General features: G+C 45.3%; 1 protein-coding gene across 1 annotated transcript in view; it reads left to right on the forward strand.

Moving 5' to 3' along the window:
- Positions 1-788: 788 nt before the first annotated feature.
- DZIP1L (DAZ interacting zinc finger protein 1 like) overlaps positions 789-21,183 on the forward strand; it is a 73,591-nt gene continuing 53,196 nt past the window's right edge. The window contains exons 1-5 of the mRNA XM_038747809.1: positions 789-1,289; positions 5,169-5,253; positions 7,350-7,474; positions 11,923-12,084; positions 19,436-19,564. Of these exons, the coding sequence (XP_038603737.1) occupies positions 789-1,289; positions 5,169-5,253; positions 7,350-7,474; positions 11,923-12,084; positions 19,436-19,564 (1,002 nt within the window). The remainder of the gene's footprint in view (positions 1,290-5,168; positions 5,254-7,349; positions 7,475-11,922; positions 12,085-19,435; positions 19,565-21,183) is intronic.

The raw sequence follows: 21,183 nt of genomic DNA on the forward strand, positions 1-21,183 counted from the left end.
CTGTTCTGAGCACTGGGGTAGTTGCAAGTTAATCAGGTTGGACACGGTCCCTGTCTGACGTGGGGCTCACAGTCTCTGTCCCCATTTTCCAGCTGAGGTAACCGAGGCCCACTTCACTTCTCACCCAAGGTCACAGAGCAGACAAGCGATGGATTTGGGATGAGAACCCGTGACCTTCCTACTCCCAGGCCCGGGCTCTACCCGCTAGGCTGTGCTGCTTCTCTAAATTAAGAGCCTGGGCTTTGGAGTCAGAGGTCATGGGTTCAAATCCCAGCTCCGCCAATTGTCAGCTGTGTGACTTTGGGTGAGTCACTTAACTTCTCTGTGCCTCAGTTCCCTCATCTGTAAAATGGGGATTAAGACTGTGAGCCCCCCTTGGGACAACCTGATCACCTTGTAACCTCCCCAGCGCTTAGAACAGTGCTTTGCACATAGTAAGCGCTTACTAAAAGCTATTATTATTAAGCGATGAAGTCATTTAGTCATTCAGTCAGTCATTCACCTGTCTACATGTTTCGTCACCTGTCTACAAGTTTTGTCATGTCTCCATGTTTTGTTTTGTTGTCTGTCTCCCCCTTCCAGACTGTGAGCCCATTGTTGGGTAGGGACGGTCTCTAGATGTTGCCGACTTGTACTTCCCAAGGGCGCGCTTAGTCCAGCGCTCTGCACACAGTAAGCGCTCAGTAAATACGATTGAACAAATGCTTTCTTTTCTTCTTTTTCAGCCTTTCTTCCAGTACGGCTACTACCCGCAGTGGTCGCTTGGGTTCAAGGGTCAGGCCTCCCCTATGCCGGGGCATCCGGCCCCCCGGTCGCCCCCGGGCCCCCGGGGACCACCCGGCGGCCTCCTCCCCGGGCCCTTCCAATTCCAGCCCCGTCGCCAGAGCGTGGACTGGCGCCGGTTGAGCGCCATCGACGTGGAGCGGGTGGCCCGGGAGCTGGACGTGATGACCCTGCAGGAGACCATCACCGGGGTCACCTTCTGCAACCTGGACGCGGAGCGCTGCGCCCACTGTCAGCAGCCCGTGGATCCCGTGCTCCTCAAGGTGCTCAAGCTGGCCCAGCTGACCATCGAGTACCTGCTGCATTCCCAGGACTGGCTGAGCGGCAGCGTGGCCCTCCTGGAGGAGCAACTGCGGAGCGCCCTGGACCAGCGCGAAGGCGCCCAACGCGAGCTGGGCCGCCAAGCCCAGGAGCTCAAGGGCCTCAGGGACCAGAGCCGCCGGCGCAAGAAGATGATCGCCACCCAGCAGCTCCTCTTGCAGGCCGGGGTCAACAACTATCACAAGGTAGTTCCTCAAAAATCTCCAGTGGCTACCAATCAATCTGCGCATCAGGCAGAAACTCCTCACCCTGGGCTTCAAGGCTGTCCATCACCTCGCCCCCTCCTACCTCACCTCCCTTCTCTCCTTCTCCAGCCCAGCCCGCACCCTCCGCTCCTCTGCCGCTAATCTCCTCACCGTGCCTCGTTCTCACCTGTCCCTCCATCGACCTCTTAAAATTTATTATTAAAATAATAAATAGAGTAATAAATATATATATACAGGTGTGCTTACTATGTGCAGAGCAATGTGCTAAGCACTTGGGAAGTCCAAGTCAGCAACATATAGAGATGGTCCCTACCCAACAATAGGCTCACAGTCTAGAAAGCATATAGTAAGTGCTCAATAAATATGATTCACCCCACCCTCAGCCCCACACTGAGGTTCCATATCTGTAGTTAATTTATATTAATGTTTATCTCCCCACTCGAGACCATAAGATCCTTAAGGGCCTGCCTGTTGGAACATGTCTACCAACTTTGTTGTATTGTACTTTCCCAATCAATCAATCAATCAATCAGTCATATTTATTGAGCGCTTACTGGGTGCAGAGCACTGTACTAAGTGCTTGGGAAGTACAAGTTGGCAACATTTAGAGACAGTCCCTACCCAACAGTGGGCTCACAGTCTAGAAGACTTAGTCCAGTGCTCTGTACATAGTAAATGCTCAATAACTACCATTGATAGATTGAACCCTGATTGCATGACTCAATTTATTAACAATGCCTCAGTTCCCTCATCTGTAAAGTAATAATAATAATAATAATTGTGGTATTTGTTAAGCACTTTGTGGCAGGCACTGTACCAAGCACTGGGGTGGATACAAGCAAATCAGGTTGGACACAGTTCCTGTCCCACTTGGGGCTCACAGTCTCGATCCCCATTTTACAGATGAGGTAACTGAGGCCCAGAGAAGGGAAGTGACTTGCCCAAGGGCACACAGCAGATGGGTGGCAGAGCTGGGATTAAATCTCACAACCTTCTGACTCTATGCTCTGCCCCGCCTATGCTCTATCCACTAACCACTATGCTGTGCAGTTTCTCTTGGACTATACTTTCTCATCTTTAGAATCAATCAATCAATCAATCGTATTTATTGAGCACTTACTGTGTGCAGAGCACTGTACTAAGCGCTTGGGAAGTACAAGTTGGCAACATATAAAGACAGTCCCTACCCAACAGTGGGTTCACAGTCTAAAAGGGGAATGGGAATTAAGACCGAGTCCCATGTGGGACATGGACTGTGTATAAGTTGATTAGCTTGTATTTACCCCAGAGGTTAGTACAGTGCTTGACATGTAGTAAGTGCTTAACAAATAACATTTTAAAAAATTGATTCAGCAAAATTTATTAAGGACCTCTATGTGCAGAGCACTGTACTAGGCATTTAGGAAAAGTCCAACAAAAGTTGGACCGTCTCTATATGTTGCCAACTTGTACTTCTCAAGCGCTTAGTACAGTGCTCTGCACCCAGTAAGTGCTCAATAAATACGATTGAATGAATGAATGAAAAGCAAAAGATGTAACCCCTATCCTCAAAGAGATTGCAATCTAATAAAAGAGATAGGCTGACACAGAATGATGGTATTTGTTAAACACTTATTATGTACCAAGCACTACTGTAAGCGCTGGGGTAGATACCAGCTAATCAGGTTAGGCACAGTCTCTGTCCCACATGGGGCTTACACTCTTAATCCTCATTTTGTGGCTCAGTGGAAAGAACCCAGGCTTGGGAGTCAGAGGTCATGGGTTCGAATCCCGGCTCTGCCACAGGTCTGCTGTGTGACCTTGGGCAAGTCACTTAACTTCTCTGAGCCTCAGTTACCTCATCTGTAAAACGAGGATTAAGATTGTGAGCCCCACGTGGGACAACCTGATCACCTTGTATCCCCCAGCACTTAGAACAGTGCTTTGCACATAGTAAGTGCTTAACAAATGTCATCATTATTATTATAGAGGAGGTAACTGAGGCACAGAGAAATTGAGTGTCTTGCCCAATTTCACACAGCCGACAAATGGCGGAGCTGAGATTAGCACTCAGATCCTTCTGACTCCCAGTGCTCTATCCACTAGGCCATACTACTTCCGAAGATATCATCAATCAATCAATCAATGGCATTTATTGAGCACTTACTATGTGCAGAGCACTGTACTAAGCACTTGGGAGGGTGCAGTACAACAGAGTTGGTAGACAAGTTACCTGCCCATAGCGAGCTTACAGCCTAGAGAAGCAGCATGGCTCAGTGGAAAGAGCACGGGCTTTGGAGTCAGAGGTCATGGGTTCTAATCCCGGCTCTGCCAATTGTCAGCTGTGTGACTTTGGGCAAGTCATTTAACTTCTCTGTGCCTCAGTGACCTCATCTGTAAAATGGGGATTAAGACCGTGAGCCCCCCGTGGGACAACCTGATCACCCTGTAACCTCCCCAGCGCTTAGAACAGTGCTTTGCACATAGTAAGCGCTTAATAAATGCCATCATTATTATTACTGTTATTATAGAGGGGGAGACAGAGACTAATGTAAATTCAGAAATTATGGCTACGGGCATAAGTGCTGTGGGGTTGAGGGCGGGGTGAATGAAGAATGCCCAAAGGGTACAGATCCAAAGTGCACAGATGATGCAAAAGGGAAAGGGAGTCGGAGAAAATAGAGCTTAATCGGGAAGCGCCTCTTGTGTCCTCTCCCTGACTTTCCCGTCACTGTAGATGACACTACCATCCTTCCCGTCTTACAAGCCTGCAGCCTTGGTGTCATCCTCGACTCCGCTCTCTCGTTCACCCCACACACCCAATCCGTCACCAAAATCTGCTGTTCTCACCCTCACAATATCGCCAAGGTCCACCCTTTCCTCTCCATCCAAACTGCTATCACGTTAGTACAATCTCTCATCCTATCAGGACTGGATTACTCTATCAGCCTCCTCTCTGATCTCCCAACCTCCTGTCTCTCCCGGCTTCAGTCTATACTTCACTCTGCTGCCCAGATTATCTTTCTACAGAAATGCTCTGGGCATGTTACTCCCCTCCTCAAAAATGTCCAGTGGTTGCCTATCAACCTCTGTATCAAACAAAAACTCCTCACCCTGAGCTTCAAGGCTGTCCATCACCTCGCCCCCTCCTACCTCCCCTCCCTTCTCTCCTTCTCCAGCCCAGCCCGCACCCTCCACTCCTCTGCCGCTAACCTCCTCACTGTACCTCATTCTCACCTGTCCCACCGTCAACCCCTGGCCCACGTCCTACCTCTGGCTGGGAATGCCCTCCTTCCTCACATCCGCCAAATTAGCTCTCTTCCCATCGTCAAAGTCCTACTGAAGGCTCATCTCCTCCTCCTTCCCACACTGAGCCCCTCTTTTCCTCAGCTCCCCCTCCCCTCTGCATCACCCCAACTCACTCCCTTTTCTCTACCCCCCTCCCTGCCTCACAGCACTTGTGTATATGTGTACATATCTATAATTCTGTTTATTTACATTAAAGCCTGTTTACTTGTTTTGATGTATATATATATCTATAAATCTATTTATTTATATTGATACTATTGATGCCTGTTTACTTGTTTTGATGTCTGTCCCCCCACTTCTCGACTGTGAGCCCATTGCAGGCAGGGATTGTCTCTCTTTTTGCTGAATTGTACTTTCCAAGCGCTTAGTACAGTGCTCTACACACAGTAAGTGCTCAATAAATACGATCGAATGAATGAATGAGACCTTAATAAGATTTTAAGGGTGGGTTGAGTGGTGGTCTGATGTATATGGAAGGGGAGAGAGTTCCAGGCCAGAGGGACAGGGTGAGGAGGAGTAGCTCTGACACGATCCCTCTGATTTCAACTCCTGCTGTTTTTTCACATCTAGTGCCACTTGTGCGACAAGACCTTCCTGAACTACTCCTACCTCCAGGCTCATATCCAGCGTCGTCATGTCGAGGTCACAGAGGCTGGTGAGTCTTGGAACAGACCCTTTTTTCATGGTTTTCGTTAAAAGCTTGCTATCTGCTTGGCGCTGTACTAAGCACTGGGGTAGATTCATTCATTCATTCAATCATATTTATCGAGCACTTACTGTGTGCAGAGCACTGTACTAAGCACCTGGGAAGTACAAGTCAGCAACAGATAGAGACAATCCCCACCCAACAACGGGCTCACAGTCTAGAAGGGGGAGACAGACAACAAAACAAAACAAGTAGACAGGCATCGCTAGCATCAAAATGGTCAGTCAGAGATGGGAAGTTCAGCCTCTACTTGGGATTCTTCAAGCAAACACAGAGGACCGGTGCAAACACCAACTCCGGCTCCTTTCCTTGATGGCCTGGAGGAAGACGAGAGAAGATGGAGAACAAAATGACAATGGAATACTAAATGAGAGGAAAGTTTCGTTCCGATCGGTCTCGGCCAGTGCTGAAACATGAGAGAGACACGGTCCTGGTCAGCTTGGTCTTCCTCCTGATAGGAGGTGAACTCTTTAAGTCGATACAAGCTAATCAGGTTAGACACAGGCCACGTCATTCATTCATTCATTCAATCGTATTTATTGAGCGCTTACTGTGTGCAGAGCACTGTACTAAGCACTTGGAAAGTACAATTCGGCAACTGATAGAGACAATCCCTACCCAACAATGTGCTCACAGTCTAGAAGGGGGAGACAGACAACAAAACAAAACAAGTAAACAGGCATCAATAGCATCAAAATAAATAGAATTGTATATATAATATTATATATTATATTATTATATAATATATTATATACATATATATATATACACACTCCCACCCTCTCTATGACTGAGAGCTCACTGTGGGCAGGGAATGTGTCTGTTGCATTGTGCTCTCCCAAGCGCTTAGCACAGCGGGTGAGGTAAACTTGCTCAAGAGCAAGTTAAATGTCCCACATGGAGCTCACAGCTTTAATCCCCATTTTACAGAAGAGGGAATTGAGGCACAGAGATTGAAGTGATTTGCCCAAGGTCACATGGCAGACGAGTGGCAGAGTCAGGATTAGAACCCAGGTCCTGTGATTTTCAGACCTCTGCTCTTTCCACTAGGCCACACTGCTTTTCAAACTTCCTCTTGTGATCCAATTGATGCTACCAAAATCTTTTCATAGTTACCGATTTAATTTAGGAGCGTTCACAATAATGTGCTGTTGTGTGTCTATAGTGTTTCTGGAGCAGCTTGCCAGGTGTTTTAAGTCCATTTTAAAGGATATAATTGTGCCTTATAATTGAGCACCTTCAGTTTGCCAACAGGGTTTTCACAGTGCCTGATCTCATTTTTTTTTTCCTCATAACATTCCCGTAGAGGGAAGCGGGTTTCATTATCTCCATTTCCCAGATGAGGAAACGGAGGCATAGGAAGATGAAGTGTCTTGTCCAAAGCCTCACACAGCAAGCCAGAGGGATTCCCAGCCTTGTGATCTTTCCTCTAGACTGTAAGCTTGCTGTGGGCAGGGAGCGTGTCTCCCAAATCTCTTGTATTGTACTCTCCCTGTACTTAATACAGTGCTCTGCCCACAGTAAGTGCCTAATAAATACCATTGCTTGTTTGATTGGTTGATTTCCTCTGGGCCATTCTGCTTCCTAATGCTGAAGAAGCAGCATGGCTCAGTGGAAAGAGCCCAGGCTTTGGAGTCAGAGGTCATGGGTTCAAATCCCGGCTCCGCCAATTGTCAGCTGGGTGACTTTGGGCAAGTCACTTCACTTCTCCGTGCCTCAGTTCTCTCATGTGTAATAATAATAATGATGGCATTTATTAAGCGCTTACTATGTGCAAAGCACTGTAAAATGGGGATTAAGACTGTGAGCCCCCCGTGGAACAACCTGATCACCTTGTAATCTCCCCAGTGCTTTGCACATAGTAAGCACTTAATTAATGCTATTATTATTATTATTATTATTATTATTATTATTATTATTATTATTATTAAGAAAAACCCGCATCACTTAGTCCTGGGCATATATACAGGTATAGGTGGAATTTTCTTGTGGGCTCAAATGCTCATTTTCAAACCAACTCAGCTCTCTGTGGTTGGTGTTGGCAGAGAGACAGAAGAAGAAGCAAGTCGAACAGATGGAGGATGGGCTAGAGGAACTGAGAGTAAAGCTGAAACGGACCGAATCTCAGCTGGAAGCGGAGAGGGAAGATGAGAAGCGGCGACGAGCTCAGGTAGGAATGAGGATGAAGGGAAAGGTGGGAAAGTAAATAAATGAAAAATTTTGAGTAATTCGAAGTAGTAGGAGTCTTCTTAATCCCATGGAAGGTTCATTCATTCATTCATTCATTCATTCATTCATTCATTTAATGGTATTTATTGAGTGCTTACTGTGTGCAAAGCACTGTACTAAGCACTTAGGGCATCCTTTAATGATGAGAAACAGCATGGCTTAGTGGAAAGAGCCCGGGTTTGGGAGTCAGAAGATGTCTGCAGTGTGACTTTGGGCAAGCCGCTTAACGTCTCTGGGCCTCAGTGCCCTCATCGGTAAAGTGGGGATTAAGAATGGGAGCCCCTCATGGGATAACCTGATCACCTTGTATCTACCCCAATGCTTAGAATAGTTCTTGGTACAGAGTAAGCATTTAACAAATACCATCATTATTGTTATTATTATTATTTCATGTTCAGGTAAACAGTGAATGTAGTCGACTCTGAGGTCAGTCAAGAAGGTGATTTATTGATAATATCTACTTAAGTGGGGTGGAAAATGGCTTCAACATAACAGAGGAAATTCCTATGCTTCTGCTTCTAGTCAAAGCGAAGCAGTGTGGCCTAGTAATAATAATAATAATAATTACGGTATTTGTTAAGCGCTTACTATGTGTTAAATACTGTTCTAAGCTCTGGGGTAGATACAAGGTAATCAGGTTGTCCCACGTGGGGCTCACAGCCTAGTGGATAGAGCACGGGTCTAGGTGTCAGAAATAATAATAATAATAATAATGATGACATTTATTAAGCGTTTACTATGTGCAAAGCACTGTTCTAAGCGCTGGGGAGATTACAAGGTGATCAGGTTTTCCCACAGGGGGCTCACAGTTTTAATCCCCATTTTACAGATGAGGGAACTGAGGCCCAGAGACGTGAAGTGACTTGCCCAAAGTCACACAGCTGACAATTTTAGACTGTGAGCCCACTGTTGGGTAGGGACTGTCTCTATATGTTGCCAACTTGTACCTCCCAAGCGCTTAGTACAGTGCTCTGCACACAGTAAGCGCTCAATAAATACGATTGATTGATTGACAATTGGCGGAGCTGGGATTTGAACCCATGACCTCTGAGAAAGACCTGGGTCCTAATCCCGGCACTGCTGCTCTTCTGCTGTGTGACTATGGGCAGGTTACTTCACTTCTCTGAGCCTCAGTTACCTCATATGTAAAATGTGGATTAAGACTGGGAGCCCCATGTGGGATTAGTTTCTATTTAGTCCAGTTCTTAGCACAGTGTCTGGCACATAGTAAGCACTTAACAAATACCATTAAAAAAAAGGCCGAGTGTCAGAGACTGTTCTAACAAATCACTCGTTGGCAAATTTGGTAGACTCTATCCTGTAGATCCTATCCATTTCCAAACTCTAGAAATAGGCAGAAATTGGGTGGGTTTTTTGGTATTTTAGTGCTTCCTGTGTGTCAAGCATTGTTCTAAGCATTGGGGTAGATACAGGCAATTTCATAGGATGCAATACCTGTCCCATGTCCCACATGGGACTCATAATCAAAGGAGAGGGGAGAACAGGGATCGAATCCCCATTTTACAGTTGAGGAAACTGAGGCCCAGAGATATTAAATGATTTTCTCGAGGTCTCACAGCAGGCAAGTTGCAGAGCTGGGATTAGAAGACAGATCTTCTGGCTTCCAGGCCCGGGCTTTATCCACTAGGCCATATTGCTTCCTCAGTAATGATAATTACTGTGATATCTGTTAAGCGCTTACTATGTGCCAAGCACTGTACTAAGCACTGGTATAGCTGCAATACAGGCAGAGCGGAAACAGTTCCTGTCACATGGGGGGCTCACAGCCTAGAAGAAATTAGGTTTATGAGGAGATGATCTCATAAGCAGCGTGGCTCAGTGGAAGCAATGTGGCTCAGTGAAAAGAGACCAGGCTTTGGAGTCAGAGGTCATGGGTTCAAATCCCGGCTCCACCAATTGTCAGCTGTGTGACTTTGGGCAAGTCACTTAACTTCTCTGTGCCTCAGTTCCCTCATCTGTAAAATGGGGATTAAGACTGTGAGCCCCCCATGGGACAACTTGATCTCCTTGTAACCTCCCCAGTGCTTAGAACAGTGCTTTGCACATTTTAGACTGTGAGCCCACTGTTGGGTAGGGACTGTCTCTATATGTTGCCAATTTGTACTTCCCAAGCGCTTAGTACAGTGCTCTGCACATAGTAAGCGCTCAATAAATACGATTGATTGATTGACTGATTGATAGTAAGCACTTAATAAATGTCATTATTATTAAGACCAAACTTTCTAGAAAGTAGATTGAAGAATTTGCCACTGAAACTGATACTGTTATAGAGATCTGCTATATATATTCATTCATTCATTCATTCAATCGTATTTATTGAGCGCTTACTGTGTGCAGAGCACTGTACTAAGCACTTGGGAAGTACAAGTTGTCAACATCTAGAGACGGTCCCTACCCAACAGCAGGCTCACAGTCTAGAAGGGGGAGACAGAAAACAAAACAAAACATATTAACAAAATAAAATAAATAGAATAAATATGTACAAATAAAATAAATAAATATATATCAGCATGGCTCAGTGGAAAGAGCCCAGGCTTGGGAGTCAGAGGTCATGGGTTCTAATCCTGGCTCCACCACTTATCAGCTGTGTGACCTTGGGCAAGTCACTGACCTTCTTCGGGCCTCAGTTCCCTCACCTGTAAAATGGGGATTAAGGCTGTGAGCCCCACAGGGGAAAACCTAATTACCTTTCATCACCCCCAATGCTTAGAACAGTGCTTGGCACATAGTAAGCACTTAACAAATAGCATCATCATCATTATTATTATATCATCAAGAGTATTTATTAGTCAATCAATCAATCAGATTTATTGAGAGCTTACTGTGTGCAGGGCACTGTACTAAGCACTTTGGGAGAGTACACTATAACAGAGCTGGTAGACACAGTGATAGTAGACAATGGTATTTATTGAGCATTAACTGTGGGCAGAGAACTGTACTAAGCACTTGGTAGAGGACAATGAAACAGTTCTTTTTTTTTTTACTATTATTATTATTATCCTCAAGGTCACTAGAGGATGACTAAAAACCAAAAACATTTAAAGATGATTTTGTCAGAGTCTTCATCTTCAGCCCCAAATTATCCATATAATTCTGATCATCCAAAATATACTTTGGCTGAATTACTTAGATTTTTTTTTTTTTTTTGGGCTGGAAGGATAATTTGGATCAGACTGTACTTTTAGACCTTGGTTATCTAGGTGAACTGCCCTTGTAGAACTATGCAGTTGGTTTCATCCTACTTACTGTTATTTTCCATTGATAGTGGAGTGGGATTTATTGGAAATGAAGTAATCTAATTTTCTAGGGATGTATGACCTTTTTTCTCAAGGCTTTTATTAGATACCTAGGAACATGAAAAAGTCCCCATAAAAATGAAATATGTCAATGAAGAGAATTCCTGGATGATTTAGTTATATTTATACTGGAATCGGAGAGAGACTGCTTTACATTGCAGTCCCTCTACCTCTTTGTTTCACCAAACATCTTGTCAGGAGGCTAGATCATAAGCTCTCTGAGGGCAGGGATCAGTTGTACTTACAATATTATATTCACCCAAGTACTTAGGACAGTGCTCTGCACAGATTAAGCACTCAGTAAATACCAATCAATCAATCATATTTATTGAGCATTTACTGAGTGCAAAACACTGTACTAAGCCCTTGGGAGAGTGCAATAGAACAATATTGAGAAACAGCATGGCTCAGTGGAAAGAGCCTGAGCTTGGAAGTCAGAGGCCACGGGTTCTAATCCCAGCTCTGCCACTTGTCAGCTGTGTGACTTTGGGCAAGTCACTTAGCTTCTCTGTGCCTCAGTTCCCTCACCTGTAAAATGGGGGTGAAGAATGTGAGCCCCACGTGGGACAACCTGATTACCTTGTTTCCCCCTCAGTGCTTAGAACAGTGCTTTGTGCTTAGTAAGCGCTTAACAAATGCCTTCTTATTATTATTATATAGCAGACACGTTCCCTGTCCACAACAAGGTTACAGTCTAGAGAATGAGAGGTAAGGATTTCAGTTCTTAGTTGGTTATGCGAAAGAACCTAGTTCCACGGTTTCACAGCTTGGAAAAAAATTAGTCTGGCTTTAAAATCAACCAGGTCGGGCATAAATAAAGGAATTTATTCTACATTTTCTTAAGCCTGATTCTACACTTTACAAGCTACTGATTTTTCTCTGTCACCGGATGCATCGTTGTTGTGGTGCTGGAAGGTGTGGACAGGTTGTGAGCCCGCTGAATGCTGACCCTGAGTCCACCTGCCAGCTAATCCACTTCCCCGCTTTCGGCGCCTATTTGAGTCTTCGATTCCAGGTGGCCTCATGAAAACCAATTCTCGGGCTTCATTCGGTATTTCTGCCTCCTTCACAGGAATCCGAGCAGGCCCATCAGAGGGAAGAGGAGGCCAAGAGAGAATTTGACAAATGGAAAGAAGAGGAGAGGACCAAGTTGCACCAGGAGATAGACAGCCTAAGACAATTGTTTCTCAGTGAATTTAGAGACATCACCAGTAAGAACTCTTCCCTAGAAGGGGTTAGTAACCTTCCTGCCAGGTTCTTTGTCGAAATGTCTTTAACTTGTGTGAAAATGAACTTCTCAACCTCAGAAGAGCCAATTCTGGGGCTGTTCCTAGGGAGATGTGAGGTTCATTCATTCATTCAATCATATTTATGATAATAATAATAATGATGATGGGATTAAGTGCTTACTATGTGCCAAGCACTCTTTTAAGTGCTGGGGTAGATCAAGGTGATCAGGTTGTCCCACATGAGGCTCACAGTCTTAATCTCCATTTTACAGATGAGGGAACTGAGGCACAGAGAAGTTAAGTGACTTTCCCAAGGTCACATAGCTGACAAGTGGCAGAGCTGGGATTAGAACCCACGTCCTCTGATTCCCAAGCCCGGGCTCTTTCCACTAAGCCACGCTGAGTGCTTACCATGTGCAGAGCACTGTACTGAGTGCTTGGGAGGGTACAATACAACAATAAACACATTCCTTGACCACAATTAGCTTTCAGTCTAGAGGCAGGGAGACAGACATTAATAGAAATAAATAAATTACAGCTATGTACATAAGTGCTGTGGGGCTGGGAGGGGGAATATAATAATAATAATAATTGGCATTTGTTAAGCGCTTACTATGGGCAAAGCACTGTTCTAAGTGCTGGGGAGGATACAGGGTGATCAGGTTGTCCCACGTGGGGCTCACAGTCTTAATCCCCATTTTACAGATGAGGTAACGGAGGCCCAGAGAAGTTAAGTGACTTGCCCAAGATCACACAGCAGACATGTGGTGGAGGCGGGATTCAAACCCATGACTTCTGACTCCAAAGCCCGGGCTCTTTCCACTGAGCCACGCTGCTTCTCTAAAGGAAGGAAGTCAGGGTGACGCAGAAGGGAATGGGAGAAGAGGAAAGGGGGGTTTAGTCAGGGAAGGCTTCCTGGAGGAGAGTCATTCATTCAATCGTATTTATTGAGCGCTTACTGTGTGCAGAGCACTGTACTAAGCGCTTGGGAAGTACAAATCATCAACATATAGAGATGGCCCCTACCCAACAACGGGCTAATGTCTAGAAGCAGCATGGCTCAGTGGAAAGAGCCCGGGCTTGGGAGTCAGAGGTCGTGGGTTCTAATCCTGGCTCCGCCACTTGTCAGCTGTGCAACTTTGGGCAAGCCACTTCACTTCTCTGCGCCTCAGTGACCTCATCTGTAAAATGGGGATGAAGCCCGTGAGCCCCACGCGGGGCAACCTGATCACCTTGTACCCCCCCCAGTGCTTAGAACAGTGCTTTGCACATAGTAAGCACTTAACAGATGCCATCATCATTATTATTAGAAGGGGATGTGCCCTCAATAAGGCTTTGAAGTGGGGGAGAGTCGTTGTCTCTTGGATTTGAGGAAGGAGGGCGTTCCGGGACAAAGGCAGGAGGTGGGAATAGCGGTGAGAAAGACAAGATGGAGTTCGTAGTGGTGGGAATGAGTTTGAGGAGGGGAGCTACTTGTGGGTACAATAGTTCTTTCCTCAAATCTTTGTCTCTTTCCCTTAGTCAAACTCCTAGAGTCATTGGGTCTAGAGATGAAGTGACTACCACTTTCTTTACCTCCCCAAAGTGGGCAGGTTAAGACAAGAATCCTGATTTGTCCTACCCTGGGACAGACCTCTCTAATGCCCCAGCTACTCGGTGGGATTCAGGATGCCTCTTCATCATCATCATCAATCGTATTTATTGAGCGCTTACTATGTGCAGAGCACTGTACTAAGCGCTTGGGAAGTACAAATTGGCAACATATAGAGACAGTCCCTACCCAACAGTGGGCTCACAGTCTAAAAGGGGAAGACAGCCTCTTGTCATTGGATGAGACAGCTGAAAAATTGTGCCATTTTTCCAGAATAATCAGTTCGGCCATCGTGCGTGATTTTAGTGCGCAATGCGGCTCGAATGTGGTGGTAGAATTAAGGTACTTTCTTCCAACAACGTGCACCTCTCTGGATCAAAAACAACCCAGTGTAGAAAAAAGAAATGATTGTGCACATCTGTGTGACGTGGAGCAAGGTGGGAGCAGCGTGGCTCAGTGGAAAGAGCACGGGCTTTGGAATCAGAGGTCATGGGTTCGAATCCCGACTCCACCACGTCTGCTGTGTGACCTTGAGCAAGTCACTTAACTTCTCTGAGCCTCAGTTACCGCATCTGTAAAATGGAGATTAAGACTGTGAGCCCCACATGGGACAACTTGATCACCTTGTATCCCCCCCAGCACTTAGAACAGTGCTCTGCACATAGTAAGTGCTTAACAAATGCCATTATTATTATTATTACTATGGTGTGAATTTTCCGTAATGCATGGGTCTTAAGTAATAATAATAATAATGTCTAGACTGTGAGTCTGTTGTTGGGAAGGGACTGTCTCTATATGTTGACGACTTGTACTTCCCAAGTGCTTAGTACAGTGCTCTGCACACAGTAAGTGCTCAATAAATACGATTGAATGAATGAATTAATAATAATGATAATAATGTTGGTATTTCTTAAGCGCTTACTATTGGCCTGGCACTGTTCTAAGCGCTGGGGTAGATACAAGGTAATCAAGTTGTCCCACCTGGGTCTCGCAGTCTTCATCCCCATTTTACAGATGAGGTAACTGAGGCACAGAGAAGTTAAGTGACTTGCCCAAGGTCACACAGCTGACAAGTGGCAGAGCCGGGATTAGAACCCATGGCCTCTGACTCCAAAGCCTGTGCTCTTTCCCTTAAACCGCAGTGCTTCTCATCGTGTGCCTTATAGAGTTATAGAGAGTTCTCATAGAGTTAAAGAACACAACTCCCAGGTTCTTGGGTAACTTGGTGTACTGCATTCATCTACACCCAGATACATAGAGAAGCAACGTGGCTCAGTGGATAGAGCCCAGGCTTGGGAGTCAGAGGTCATGGGTTCTAATCCTGGCTCTGCCACATGTCTGCTGTGTGACTTTGAGTAAGTCACTTTACTTTTCTGAGCCTCGGTGGCCTCATCTGCAAAATGGGGATTAAGACTGTGAGCCCCCCATGGGACAACCTGATCACCTTGTATCCCCCCAGAGCTTAGAACAGGGCTTTGCACATAGTAAGTGATTAACAAATGTTATTATTATTATTATTATTATTATTATTTTGTTATTATTACACCTGTGCTGTGGTCACTTGGGCTCAAAATGGGTCCTCTACATGAAAAACTTGGTTGCATTTCACTCACTTGACCATCTACTTGCCCGCTGTTCTCTGTGCTCAGCAGGGACGTGTTTGGCAAGGAAGAGGGAATGGGAGTGACCAACCATCACAGACTTCATCCCCATTTTACAGATGAGGGAACTGAGGCCCAGAGAAGCTTAGTGACTTGCCCAAGGTCTCACAGCAGACAAGCGGCGAAGTCGGGATTAGAACCCATGACCTCTGACTCCCAAGCCCGGGCTCTTTCCACTGAGCCACGCTGCTTCTCAATCAATCCCTCTGGGCAGGTTCTCGATCCTGAAGTGTCAGGATCAAGTTTTGTCCATCATTCTTAACAGGAAGCTCCATCATCATCATCATCATCATCAATTCATCTACAGATTCATCCAGATCAATCAATCCATCGAGTGTATGTAAGTGTATTGAGCTCTTATTGGGTGCAGAACACTGTAATAAGTGCTTGTCTTGACTTCGGGCAAGTCACTTAACTTCTCTGGGCCTCAGTTCCCTCATCTGTAAAATGGGGATTGACTGTAAGCCCCCCCGTGGGACAACCTGATCACCTTGTAACCTCCCCAGCGATTAGAACAGTGCTTTGCACATAGTAAGTGCTTAATAAATGCCATTATTATTATTATTATTATTATTATTATTATTATTATTATTATTATTCTGTTGAGTCATAGGGACTCCATGGACAAATCTCTCCCAGAACGCCCCACCTCGATCTGTAATTGTTCTGGTAGTGGATCCATAGAGTTTTCTTGGTAAAAATCTGGAAATGGTTTACCATTGCCTCCTTCCGCACAGTCAACTTGAGTCTCCTCCTTTGACTCTCTCCCGTGCTGCTGCTGCCCATCATATGACTTGTGGCATATTGCCTTCCACTTGCTAGCCACTGCCCAAGCTAGGAATAATAATAATAATAATGATAATGATGGCATCCGTTAAGCGCCTACTATGTGCTAAGCACCATTCAAAGCTCTAGGGTAGATGCAAGGTCATCAGGTGGTCCCATGTGGGGCTCACAATCTTAATCCCCATTTTCCAGATGAGGTAACTGAGGCCCAGAGAAGGTAAGTGGCTTGCCCAAGGTCACACAGCAGACAAGTGGCAGAGGCGGGATTAGAACCCACATCCTCTGACTCTCAAGCCCGGGCCCTTGCCGCTAAGCCACGCTGCTTCTCTTGGAATGGAATGGGTAGGACTCGGCTTCACTTTCCCTCTCGTAGACTAGACTGTGAGCCCACTGTTGGGTAGGGACTGTCTCTATATGTTGCCAACTTGTACTTCCCAAGCGCTTAGTACAGTGCTCTGCACACAGTAAGCGCTCAATAAATACGATTGATTGATAGCCGAGACTGGTAAAGTGCTGGAAACTCTCTAGGTGCGATCCTGAGAGGAGATTAAGCGTTTGGGAGAATACAATGTAAGTGTTGGTAGATTGCAAGGCCCTACTCAAGGTCCTACTGAGAGCTCACCTCCTCCAGGAGGCCTTCCCACACTGAGCCCCCTCCTTCCTCTCCCCCTCCTCCCCCTCTCCATCCCCCCCCCGCCTTACCTCCTTCCCTTCCCCACAGCACCTGTATATATGTATATATGTTTGTACGGATTTTTTACTCTATTTATTTATTTATTTTACTTGTACATATCTATTCTATTTATTTTATTTTGTTAATATGTCTGGTTTTGTTCTCTGTCTCCCCCTTCTAGACTGTGAGCCCACTGTTGGGTAGGGACCGTCTCTGTATGTTGCCAACTTGTACTTCCCAAGTGCTTAGTACAGTGCTCTGCACACAGTAAGCGCTCAATGAATATGATTGTTTGATTGATTGATTGCAAGGAGCTTACAGTCTAGAGGACAGCACTTATGGAAATTTCAAGTTCACACCTGCAGTCAGATTTGGGAGAAGCAGTGTGGCTCAGTGCCAAGAACCCAGGCTTGGGAGTCAGAGGTCATGGGTTCTAATCCCGACTCCTCCACTTGTCAGCTGTGTGACTTTGGGCGAGTCACTTCATTCATTCATTCATTCAATCAATCGTATTTATTGAGCGCTTACTGTGTGCAGAGCACACACTTGGGAAGCTTATTTATTGAGCACTTACTGTGTGCAGAGCACTAAGCATTTGGGAAATCCAAGTTGGCAACATATAGAGACGGTCCCTACCCAACAGTGGGCTCACAGTCTAACAAAGTAAAATAAATAGAATAAATGTCATCTGTCAAATGGGGATCAAGACTGTGAGCCCCAAGTGGGACAACCTGATCACCTATACCAGCGCTTAGAACAGTGCTTGGCACATAGTAAGCGCTTAACAAATAACACTATTATTAGATTATTATTTCATGTAGTTACCTTCCCTGATCCCTTCCAACAACCAGAATCTTCTTGATTTTCAAACTAAACCAGATGTCAATGACTGAAATATTTACCAAACTGTTCAAAGAGAACTCCAGTGCATAATAATAATAATAATAATAATAATAATAATAATAATAATAATAATAATAATAATAATGGCATTTGTTAAGTGCTTATTATGTGTAAAGCACTGTTCTAAGCGCTGGGGAGTTTACAAGGTGATCAGGTTGTCCCACGGGGGGTTCACAGTCTTAATTCCCATTTTACAGATGAGGTAACTGAGGCTCAGAGAAGCTAAGTGACTTGCCCAAGGTCACACAGCAGACAAGTGGCGGAGCTGGGATTCGAACCCATGACCTCTGACTCCATGTGCCAAAGATATTCCTAATGTATCCTAGTGAGGAGCAAGAGGCCCAGTGGAAAAGCACAGGCCTGGGAGAGAAACTGGGTTTTAATCCTGGCTCTGCCACTTGCCTGCTGTGGTGACCTTGGGCAAGTCACTTCACTTCTCTGTGCCTCAGTTCCCTCATCTGTAAAATGAGGATTGAATGTCTGTCCTCCCTCCTATTTAGACTGTGAGCCCTGTGTGGGACCTGATTATCTTCTAACTACCCCAGCGCTTAGTACAATGCACACAGTAAGCACAAAACATATTATTATTGTCATTTGGCCTACTTGGGAATTGGCTTATTTATATCTCAAATGATATTATGTCCTTAAAATGACACATTGTAATGGTCTACTAAATTAGTTAGGACTATTGTTCAGATGAGTACAGACTGTGAGCCCACTGTTCGGTAGGGACTGTCTCTATATGTTGCCAACTTGTTCTTCCCAAGCGCTTAGTACAGTGCTCTGCACACAGTAAGCGCTCAATAAATACGATTGATGATGATGATGATGATGATGATGAGTGCAGAGCTGAAAAGAAATTAAGCTAGGCTTCAAGGAAATGAGAGTATGATCAAGTAAGATTGTAAACTAGATTGTCAGAGCCAATCAGTCAAGCAATGATATTTATTGAGCATTCACTGTGTGCAGAGTGCTGTACTAAGCACTTGGAAGAGTATCAGTACAATAGAGTTGGTAGATATTATCCCTACCCTCAAGGATTTTGTGAGGAATTGGCAATCTAGATTGCAAACCCCTTGAGGGCAGGGAGCATGTCTAGCTACTTTACTGTACTCTCCCAGGTGCTTAGTACAGCACTTTGCACACAGCAAGAGCTCAATAAATACCACTGATCAATTGACTGATAATTGATATCGATAAAAATTTCAATAAAGTTGGAAGTTCACTCCGAAACACCCATCCCGTCCTTCAGGCTCTTTAATGGTTTCCACTCCCAGGAGCCTCACTGCTCTGACACAAGTAGACAAATTTACCGAAAGCATTTGCAGATTTTTTTATTTATTTATTTTACTTGTACACATCTATTCTATTTATTTTATTTTGTTAGTATGTTTGGTTTTGTTCTCTTTCTCCCCCTTTTAGACTGTAAGGCCACTGTTGGGTAGGGACTGTCTCTACATGTTGCCAACTTGTTCTTCCCAAGCGCTTAGTACAGTGCTCTGCACACAGTAAACGCTCAATAAATACGATTGATGATGATGATGATGGTGGGTAACATTTTTCTTTTTAAGCCTACCCATGAGATTCTGCTAAGGGCCCCTCAATCCTCTTTTCTTACCAAGAACTGGAAAAAAACTAATAATCCGGCCATTTCGCCTTCGTCTTCAAATGCCGTCGAGTCGTTTCCGATCCGTGGCGACTCCGTGCGAGTCTGAGATCCCATCTTTACCGCTCCTCTTCAGAAACTCCAGGCACTCCAAAGTCAGAAACCGAAGGAGTCCAACCTCGGGACCCTGCAGGATGATGGAAACGAAGACCGACGTCGACAGGAGAAAGAGCTCCGGGCCCTGCGGGAGAAGGCTGAACAGCAGGTGAGAGGGCTTTTCTGTGAGGCTTTCCCAAGCCCAGCTGGGCCCCCAGGACAATCCATCTCTTGCAGAATAAAATGGGTCAAGTTTTCTGGTCATTTTCTCCAAGCTCCCCAAATTAGAGTGAGATTCACTGAGCTTCTCATTCATTCATTCATTCAATCGTATTTATTGAGCGCTTACTGTGTGCAGAGCACTGTACTAAGCGGAAGTCCAAGTTGGCAACATATAGGGACGGTCCCTACCCAACAGTGGGCTCACAGTCTAGAAGGGGGGGATAATTTGAACTGTGAAGTAACAAATTATTCGGAAAAAAAATCCACCATTTGATTGTTTGGCCTTGAATCTGTAATAATAATAATAATGATGATGGCATTAATTAAGCAGTTACTATGTGCAAAGCTCTGTTCTAAGCACTGGGGAGGTTAGAAGGTGATCAGGTTGTCCCACAGGGGGCTTACAGTCTTAATCCCCATTTTGCAGATGAGGTAACTGAGGCACCGAGAATTTAAGTGACTTGCCCAAAGTCACATAGCTGACAAGTGGTGGAGCCGGGATTCGAACCCATGACCTCTGTCTCCAAAGTCCGTGCTCTTTCCACTGAGCCAAGCTGCTTCTTCTGTAAGCTCCTTATGGGCAGGGATCATGTCTACCAATTGTCTACCAACAACTGTATTATACTATTGTAATTGTACAATTGTACAATTCTCTACTTGTACAATTAGAGAAGCAGCATGGCTCAGTGGGAAGAGCCCAGGCTTGGGAGTCAGAGGTCGTGGGTTCTAATTCCACCTCCGCCTCTTGTCAGCTGCGTGACTTTGGGCAAGTCACACAACTTCTCTGGGCCTCAGTTCCTCACCTGTAAAATGAGGATTAAGACTGCGAGCCAACTGTGGGACAACCTGATCTTCTTGTAAACCTCCCCAGTGCTTAGAACAGTGCTTTGTGCATAGTAAGCATTTAATAAATGCCATCATTATTATTCTTATTTTTATTACTATTCCAACACTTAGCACAGTGCCCTGCACATAGGAAGCACTCAATAAATTACACTGGTTAATTGATAGCACTAGTCCTTAACTTAGGAAGTTAACTTTATTAACTTTATTTACAAAACAAAACATATTAACAAAATAAAATACATAGAATAGTAAATATGTACAAGTAAAATAGAGTAATAAATATGTACAAGCATATCTACAGGTGCTATGGGGAGGGGAAGGAGGTAAGGTGAGGGGGATGGGAAGGGGGAGGAGGGGGAGAGGAAGGAGGGGGCTCAGTGTGGGAAGGCCTCCTGGAGGTGGTGAGCTCTCAGTAGGGCCTTCAAGGGAGGAAGAGAGCTAGCTTGGTGGATGGGCAGAGAGAGGGCATTCCGGGCCAGGGGGAGGATGTGGGCCGGGGGTCGACGGCGGGACAGGTGAGAATGAGGCCCAGTGAGGAGGTTAGCGGTGGCAGAGGAATGGAGGGTGCGGGCTGGGCTGGAGAAGGACAGAAGGGAGGTGAGGTAGGAGGGGGCGAGGGGATGGACAGCCTTGAAGCCGAGAGTGAGGAGTTTTTGCCTGATGCGTAGGTTGATTGGTAGCCACTGGATATTTTTGAGGAGGAGAGTAACATGCCCAGAG

Source organism: Tachyglossus aculeatus, chromosome 1 (assembly GCF_015852505.1).
Source record: "Tachyglossus aculeatus isolate mTacAcu1 chromosome 1, mTacAcu1.pri, whole genome shotgun sequence".
In the NCBI taxonomy this organism is placed as follows: Eukaryota; Metazoa; Chordata; class Mammalia; order Monotremata; family Tachyglossidae; genus Tachyglossus; species Tachyglossus aculeatus.